Source organism: Zingiber officinale, chromosome 4A, assembly GCF_018446385.1.
Source record: "Zingiber officinale cultivar Zhangliang chromosome 4A, Zo_v1.1, whole genome shotgun sequence".
Taxonomy (NCBI): domain Eukaryota; kingdom Viridiplantae; phylum Streptophyta; class Magnoliopsida; order Zingiberales; family Zingiberaceae; genus Zingiber; species Zingiber officinale.
In genome coordinates this window covers 113,457,569-113,466,890 of record NC_055992.1, presented here as the reverse complement: position 1 = coordinate 113,466,890, position 9,322 = coordinate 113,457,569, and the positions used below count along the sequence as shown (strand labels likewise).

Below are 9,322 nucleotides of genomic sequence, written 5' to 3'. Positions count from 1 at the left end.
ATTTCTTCGAGATTTAATTTCAACTCTCTGGAAGTACATATCTACTTTTCTCCTGTATTGACTTTGACCTCAATATTTCCTTGAGACATTTTGAATAGAATAGATTAATTGTCTACGGACATTAATTTGTCATTCACCTTTCTATAAATTAGCAGTGGTTCTTTCTTGAACACATACCATACTCTATCAATCCGATGCCTACAAACTTTGCTCTCTTTTTCTTGGGAATTCTTAATGTTCCCTTGGCGACTGCTCTCTCCTTCGACTTCCCTTCCTTCGACCAAAGCAGTCTTTCCAAAATCACACTTCAAGACCATGCCTCATGGTCTAGTTCTAATAACGGTTGCTTTCAGCTTACCAGAAGTGAGCGAGATGGCAATATGCAATCTAGCCAGGGAAGAGCCGTCTACGCGGAGTCGCGGACCCTCTTCTGCTCTGGAATAATTCTGATTACCTGACCGATTTCTCCACCCATTTCGCCTTTATAATCAACCCGAATGGCCAAAGGCAGCCAGGAGATGGCATGGCTTTCTTCCTCTCTCCATTTCCTTCCAACTCCAGTAGCTATCCCAATTCCGGTGGCTGCGGCCTCGGCTTGTTCAGTGCTATGGTATGTCAGTCATCGACAGACAGCATCTCCTCACAGCCGGTTCCGATTGTGGCAGTGGAGTTTGACACGTACCCAAATCCTGCACTCGACGATCCATCGACTCCTCATGTTGGGATCGATGTCGGCTCAGCCAGGTCAGTTGAGTACAAAATATGGGACGCCGATGGAGGTGATGACAAATGGCAGGGAGATGCATGGGTGAGCTACGATTCAGGCACTCATAATTTAAGTGTTGTCCTAGCTCTAAGATCAAATGTATCCCGTACTACGAATTACAGCCTTAGCTACATCGTGGACCTTCGGGAGGTGCTTATCTCATCCGAGGTTAGTAATGGGTTTTTTAGTGAATAGAATTTTCTTTCCTATAATTAATTTTAAATATCTCAACATATAAATCACTTTATTCATATATTGCTCACTGAGTTTGTAAATAGACTAACTAATTATACTTCGATATATGTCTTGCGTAAACTGGGCATATCAATCTTTCAACAATCCTCTAATGTCTCCCTCTATCCAGTGGTATTGGTTTATATATCAATACATAATTTCAAACCTTCCTACAAATGGTATAGGAATGGGCTCCTCATATCAAACTATTGTAATGGTCAATTGAAATTTGTAACTGAGGATAATATTATAACTTAGAGCATGTTGATTTTGACTAAAAGGCAAAGTTTCAGTATAGTCAATTCAATAACTTTGGATGTAACATTCTGCCACTAAACTTATCTTAAAATTCTTACAGACGATCAATGGGCTTTTAAGTTTAATTTTCTGTAAAAAGTCTTCTCGATCTTCATTCATTGTACCTTTCTATCTTGTGTCAAATAAGACTACTAACACAATGTTAAGTATAGATACAGGACGGTTTACCTTTTACATCTCATTTGTTCAACGAGACAGGTTGCGGTAGGGTTCTCGGCATCGACGGGAATTAATAATGAGACACACACACTTTTATCATGGGATTTATCTTCGACTCTGGTGAAACATCCTCCCGTGCGACGACGCAAAAGCAAAACAGGGCTCATTGTTGGCATGGTCACAGGGGTAGGGACCCTCCTCCTCCTCTTGCTGTTGGGTTTCGTGTTCTTGTGGAGCAGGAAGAAGAGGGCAAACATTGTCAGGGACCAGCACCAGCTGCTTGATGATGGCTTGGAGACACAAGGAAGGCCAAATGGGTTCTCGTACGAAGAGCTAGCCGCTGCCTCGAGGAACTTCTCTGAGGACGTCAAGCTTGGGGAAGGTGGATTCGGCTCGGTCTACAAAGGCCGTCTGGAGAGATTCAACCTTGACGTCGCCATTAAGAGGTTCGCCAAGGAGTCGTCCAAGCAAGGAAAGAAAGAGTACTTCTCTGAACTCAACGTCATTAGCCGCCTCGGACATCGTAATCTGGTTAAGCTGGTCGGCTGGTGTCAAGAACAACAAGAACTCCTCCTCGTCTACGAGTTCTTGCCCAACGGTAGCCTCGACTCGTGGCTGTACTCCGCGCAAAATCATTTGAGGTGGCCGGAGAGGTACAAGATCGCACTCGACTTGGCCTCTGCGATGCTCTATCTCCAGCACGAATGGGAGCAGTGCGTGCTGCATCGCGATGTCAAGCCGAGCAATATCATGTTGGACTCTGCATTTAACGCCAAGCTAGGAGACTTCGGCCTCGCTAGGCTCATCGACCACGACCTCAGCTGGAAGACCACGGTGAATGCCGGAACGCTGGGGTACATGGCCCCTGAATATCTTGACAGTGGCAAAGCCAGCAAAGAGTCAGATGTCTATAGCTTTGGAGTCGTGGCCCTGGAGATTGCTTGTGCGAGAAGACCGAGCACGGGCAAACTAGTGGAACGGGCGTGGGAATTTTATGCCAAGGGCAAAGTAGTTGAAGCAGCCGATGAGAAGCTAAACGGTGAATTTGATGAAGAACAAATGGAGCGAGTGTTGGTTGTAGGATTATGGTGTGCTCATCCAGACTTCAATCTGCGACCCTCAATGAAGCAGGCGATAAACGTGCTCAATGGGCAGGCAGCACTGCCAAATCTTCCTCCGTGCTAAAAGATAAACTTGATTTTAATGAAGAATGTAGTTATTATTGTTTGTCAAGAGATACTGAACTGAATCTTGTGTGTTTGTTTCGTTTATCAAATTTATGTGACCTGATTTAATATATGGTATGGTAGCAAAAGTGGTACTCATCATTCAGTGCTCCTCACGGTCGGCCTCACGACCATATATGAGGAGGTAAATTGAGAAGCTATAGTTAGCCGATATGAGGGCTTTTTTTCCTCAGCTTTATCGAGATTCGAACCCTTGCTCTATGCTAACAATTCTGCCCCGCACTAACCAACTAAACCCTGCTCTGGGGACGAGTTTATTTAATACATGATGATACAGAGCATTGTGAGTAGTCTCAAATGTAATGTAGGGTTGATAGTCAAGATGATGTGGTAATCAAAGTCTAGGTGAGACGACAATCAAAGTTAAGAGAAGGTGGCAGTGAAAGTCAAGGTGTACGTATCCAAACGGATGACATTCATCAGGGCTCAGTTCCTCCTCATGGTCCTAGCATAAACTCAATCGACCCCAGAGCCGGTTGAACCTCTAGGGCTCAGTCCCTCACTTCTCATAGGCATAACTCCCAGCATAAACTCGATCAGCCCCAGAGCTGTTTGATCTCTGGGGCTCAACTCTCCACTTGCCCATGACTCCTAGCAAAAATTTGATCAACCCTAGAGCTGGTCAAATCTCCGGGGCTCAGCTCCCCACTTCTCATGGGCATGTCTCCCAGCATAAGCCCGATTAGCACCAAAGTAAGTTAGACCTCCAGGGCTCAGCCCCCACTTCTAATGGGCATAACTCCTAGCATAAACCTGATCGTCCCCAAAGTCGGTCAGATCTCCGAGGTTCAACTCCCCACTTCTCATGAGCATGACTCAAAGTATAAACTCGATCGGTCCCAGGGTCAGTCAGATCTTCGGAGCTCAGTTCTCCACTTCTCATAGGCATAACTCCCAGCATAAACCCAATCAACCCCAAAGCCGGTCGAATCTCCAGAGCTCAGCTCCCCACTTCTCATGGACATGGTTCCCAGCATAAACTCAATCAGTCCCAGAGTCGATAGGATCTCTGAGACTCAGCTCTCCACTTCTCATGGACATGACTCCCAATATAAACCTGGTCGGCCCAGAGTCGGTTGGATCTTCAAGGTTCAGCCCCCACTTCTCATGGGCATGGCTCTCAGCATAAATCTGACTAGCCCACGCCGATCAGACTTCAAAGGTGTTGGATCGAGACCACGCTAGAGGGGGGGTGAATAGCGTTCGTGGCTATTTCTTTCGATTCGTAAAACAAACGAGTAAAAGCGCAGCGGAATAAAGAAATAACAAACACAGAGAGACAGGAAGATTTACTTCGTTCGGAGCTTAAAGCGACTCCTACTCGAAGGCCCGCGATCCTTGATCGCTTTCCGTGGGCAACAACTATAAGCACGATAAAACTATTACAGATTAACTACAATTTAAAGCAGTAAACAGATTATACCGACAACAAAAGACTAAATCGAAGCTCCGGGTTGTCGGGGTGTCGTTGCAGCACTTTCTGGATCGAGTCGTTAGCAGCTTGTCGCAGGGAGATTACTTAGATTGTCGTTGTTATTTGTGCTGCACCTCGACCCTTCTTTTATATGAGGTTCCAGGCGCCTGGATCCCTTCCGGGCGCCTGGAGTGTGACGTGGCCAACCAACCAGGATGCTCCACGTGTCAACTTCGCGCAGGGGATAAACTTTGGTCCCGGGCGCCCGGACCTCCGGGCGCCTGGACAGCCTTTTTCCAGCAGGTTCCTCACCTGCAAACAAAGGTTAGTCCGAGCAAAATCCCCTGCAAGACAGTGTTAGCATAAGACAAAACATCGTAAAGAAGAATTGACAGTCTTCGGACTGTCCGAGTCTGATTTCGGATTTCCAACCGGAAATCCTAGGTCGACCCGACGCCTACTGTTCCCTCTATGGGGAACGCGTCCTCACCTACTCCACTCAGGAGATTTACCTGTTGCCAGTCGATCCTCCAGATCGACTGGACTTTTGCTCAACACTCGATGCTTCCGGACTTTCTGCTGGACATCCGCTTCCCGGCTAGTCCAGACTTTCACCTGGTTCGCGACACCAGGACTTTCCACCTAGGGTTACCACCCCCTAGGACTTTTGCCTGAAGCCATCGACCTGCCAAGACTTTCCGCATAGGGTTACCACCCCCTATGACCTAGGGTTACCACCCCCTAGGGTTTTTCCCTTTGCCTAACCGCAGCTAGGATTTTCCTGAAATACTCATTCAACCATGTTAGATTACAACAACCCTTAACTTTGAATCTTCTGCCATTATCAAAACTTAGGTTCGATCGTCGGATGCTTCCCGCACCAACAATCTCCCCTTTTTTGATTATGGCAACCCAAATTCAAAGTTAAGTAAAAAAAACAAATGAATAAGTATATTAAGCAAGCTTAAGTATATAAATTCAAATGAACGCCTAACTTAAGCTAACACTTAAACTTTTTGTGAAGCTCCCCCTAATACAGGGTTTCCTTTTTCTTTTGAGTTTCTCTACTTTGAATTTCTCTACTCTCCCCCTTTGCCATATATAAAAAATGAGCTAGTTTTGAAAAACTTAATTTTTCAAGACACAATTAAAAAAATTTTAACTTAGGCAAGGAAAGTGAAGGACAACACCTTAGAATTTATTTTGTTTGAATAGACATAGAAAAACATGAGCTCTTTTTGAGTCTATGGAGTCTATAGAAAAACATTGGTTTCCAAAATTTTCATAGAAAAATTTTCAAAATACAAGTTTCAACTTCAGAGATTTTCAAATAAATTTGCAAGGAAAAATAATTTTTAAAGCTTTAACAACTTAATGAATTTTCAAAAGGGTTTAAAAAAATTTTCAAAGAAGAAGATATTTGAAAGTTAAGTTTGGAGAAAATTTTGATAAAACTGCTTAAGGAATGTTTTTGAGATAAATTTCAGGAATACTTAAGGCAAAGGAGAAGAGATAACCTTAATTTAGTTTTAGTAAGGTTTCAGTGTTCTAAAGTCTAAGCATGAGTCAAGATTTGGTTTTGATCAGGTATCAGAGCCCTTAAGTACAAACATGCTTAAACTTTTAATATTGCCTCCACCAACTGTCTAACCATTTAGCTACTTGCTGATTGCCTAGAGGGCAACAGTGTTCAAGTTAGTCAAGTCAAGTCAATTGATCCAGTTAGATTTGACTAAGGCTGGAAGACTTGATTTGATTACTGTTAATTATGTATTTAATGCTCAGACTCATATTGATGCACAGAAATAAGCATTCTTGAGTCCAGGCTGTACCCTATGCATCTCACACCGTTCTATGTTTTACAAACACAATCAAGGTAAACCTAGGTGTTTGTGAGATGCTCTAGCTGAGTCCTGGGGGAACGTGTTTTCTAAGGGTAAATCCTAGGCTAAATCCAACTTTTGAAAGTCTAGCAAAGTGGGGATTTTGGAAAATCAATTTTGCCTAGAAGTTAAAAAAAAAATAAAGAATATAAAGTTATAGTATCTATTCTACCCAACACATACCTATTTGTCGTCTAAGTGAGCTGAACTCAAGTTCAGGTAAGGGTTTTGTGAAAATGTCAGCTAGGTTTGATTTTGACTCAACATAGTTGAGTATAATATCACCCTTAGCTACATGATCCCTTACAAAATGATGCTTCACCTCTATATGTTTAGTCCTTGAGTGATGAATTGAGTTTTTTGTTAGATTTATTGAGCTTATATTATCAATTGAATTTTTTGTTTTATGATAATCTAGCTGATAGTCTTTAAGAGTATGCATCATCCATAACAATTGAGATGCGCATTCACCTAAGGCTATATATTCAGCTTCAGTGGTAGATAAAGCAACACAATGTTGCTTTCTACTTGACCAACTTACAAGGCATTGCCCTAGAAATTGACAACTGCCACTTGTGCTTTTTCTATCTAACTTGCATCCAGCGTAATCTGAGTCAGAATAGCCATGAAGGTCAAGAGTGCAAGTTCTAGGGTACCAGAGTCCTATATTTAGAGTACCTTTAATGTACCTAAGTATTCTTTTAACATAGGTTAAGTGTGACTCTTTTGCACAGGATTGGTATCTTGCGCACATACCTACAGCAAACAATATATCAGGTCGGCTTGCAGTTAGGTACAATAAACTACCTATTACACTTCTATAATATTTTGGGTCTACTGGTTTTCCTACTGGGTCAGAGTCAATATTGATGTTGGTTGCCATTGGAGTGTTTATTATCTTTGAATTTTCCATGCAGAATTTTTTAATTAACTCCTTAGCATTTTATCTTACCCAGGCTAAGTTAACAATAATTGGTCATATTGTTGCAATTGTTTAGAAAAGTGTTTTAAAGTTTTTTTTTCATTATTATTATTATTATTAATTTAACTTGATTAACACGGTTTAGGTTGCAGATATTTGAATTAATTTGATTTTGAAGGATGTTTAACTTAACTTTAAGTAAGATTTAAAATTTAGTTTGCTTAGTCATCTCACCTGATCTAAATTGTCAATCAGGGAATCCTATAATTGATGTGAGATGATTTATTGTTGAATTCATAGGTCTGGCTTAACTTTGTGTTAGATTCAGGTTTAGCTTTGGGTTCAACAAGTAAGCATTCTTTGGATAAACTTCTGGGCTATGGTGAGTCACAAGGAGCTCATTAAAGTAACCATACCTTCGAGGTTTTCCAAATAGTCCTACCCACTGAACTTAATACTAATCCTTGGTCTAACTAGTTAGGATCCATTTAAGGGTAGCTTCGGTCAGTTCCACTTGGCCAAATGCACCAGGTCGAAGCCATATCTTTCTAGACATGCGATGCCCAAGCTTCCCTAACGTACTATCATCCAAAAAATTTCACCAGTACTGTGGGTCAAGTTAAACCTAGCCCATTTTACCTAACCTTAATTACCCTGCTGGGTGGTCTACTCTTGGTTACCCTTATCGGGTATATTAAGTTCGGAGGTGCCAGATAATCTGGAGCTTTCCTTTTAATTTGATTTAATTATTTAATTTCGAATTTTGAATTTCATTTAATTCTTGAATTTAATTTTTGAATTTATAATTTTAAATTTTGAATTTGAATTTCGAATTTTGAATTTCATTTTTGAATTAATAATTTAATTCTTGAATTTAATTTTTGAATTTATAATTTAATTTTTGAATTTAATTTTTGAATTTATAATTTAATTTTGAATTTTTTATTTTTGAATTTATAATTTAATTTCGAATTTTGAATTTATAGTTTAATTTCGAATTTTGAATTTCATTTTTGAATTTATAGTTTAATTTTGAATTTGAATTGAATTTTTGAATTTATAGTTTAATTTCGAATTTTGAATTTATAATTTAATTTCGAATTTTGAATTTCATTTTTGAATTTATAATTTAATTTCGAATTTCGAATTTCATTTTTGAATTTATAATTTAATTTCAAATTTTGAATTTCATTTTTGAATTTATAATTTAATTTCGAAATATCGTTTTTCTCTTTGCTCCCCCTGGATCACGGCCTCGATATGGTCTATCGAGGTAATGTATTTGATCCTTCGGGACCCAGTATTGACCAAGTCCAACTTGATTGATCAATTTGGACTTGGGGACCCATGCTTGGGCTGTGTTACTATTTTGTTTGTTTATTAAGGATAAGTAAGATTTATATTTACTTTTATATCCTAACCCAGTTCTATTGTAAATGGCCCTTTGTGTCCCAAGAATTAAGTCCAAGTTCTTGGAGCCCAAAGAAAATCGTTCTAAAGTAGTTTTTAAATCTTTAACCTGATTTTTTAGACTTGAATTTTCTTCCTCAAGTTTATGAACTTGAGTTGGAAATTCAGTCTGACTCTGGTCAGGTAAGGTTTTAGTGTCAGCCACTTCTTTAAGGACAGATACTTCCTTTAGAAGTGACTTAACTTTCAGGTTTGACTTAGCTAATTTGCGCAATAAATAACTAACTAAAATGTTTAACCGGGAGATACTTACGGGTTCGGTCCTTCGAAAGCGGATACGGATCCGTGGCTTTGCTCGGACTCGCCTCGGACTCGCCTCGCTTCGGATTCGACGATTTGGTCCGGGCCATTAATGCGAGTAGATCTGTTCGAGCTCGTCGTCGTCGTCCGATGAAGATTCGTCCCATGTTGCCTTAAGGACCTTTTTCCTTGTTTGCTTTTTCGACAGGTTAGGGCAGTTGGATTTGATGTGCCCTTTTTGGTTGCAGCCGTAGCATGTAACTTCAAACTTCATCTTTGAGTTCTGTGAACCTTCCTTTGTTTTTACTGCCTTTTTTAGATCTCTTTTGTTGAAGCCCTTCGTTTTGTAGAGCTTCTTCACGAGGTTTACCAGCTCGGTTGTAATTTCAATGTCTTCATCGTCTGAGTCTGGTTCAACCTCCGACTCCGGTTCCGTTCTTCGTCGTGATCTCGGTTCCCGTGTTCGACTTGTACCTGCAACCAACGCAATACCTTTCTCGGTTGGCTGTGCATTAGTCTGCTCATGAAGTTCAAATTCACAAAATAATTCGTCTAATTTTATTGAAGACAAGTCCTTGGAAACTTTGTAGGCATCTACCATTGATGTCCACAATGTGTTCCTTGGAAATGAGTTTAAAACATACCTTATGACGTCCCGATTCTCTATCT

The 9,322-nt window shown here is 40.6% G+C and overlaps 1 protein-coding gene across 1 annotated transcript; it reads left to right on the top strand.

Moving 5' to 3' along the window:
• Positions 1-205: 205 nt before the first annotated feature.
• LOC121970635 (L-type lectin-domain containing receptor kinase IX.1-like) lies at positions 206-2,774 on the top strand. Its single transcript, XM_042521461.1, has 2 exons — positions 206-934; positions 1,517-2,774. The coding sequence occupies exons 1-2, from the start codon at positions 524-526 to the stop codon at positions 2,660-2,662; spliced, it is 1,557 nt and encodes a 518-aa protein (XP_042377395.1). The 5' UTR covers positions 206-523; the 3' UTR covers positions 2,663-2,774.
• The last annotated feature ends 6,548 nt before the right edge of the window (positions 2,775-9,322 follow it).

What these genes read in the sequence shown, in the direction of transcription:
- LOC121970635 (XM_042521461.1), top strand. Translation starts at nt 524, where the DNA reads ATGGCTTTCTTCCTCTCTCCATTTCCTTCCAACTCCAGTAGCTATCCC. An exon ending in AGGTGCTTATCTCATCCGAG is followed by an intron (nt 935 to 1,516) that starts GTTAGTAATGGG and finishes TCAACGAGACAG; the next exon opens with GTTGCGGTAGGGTTCTCGGC.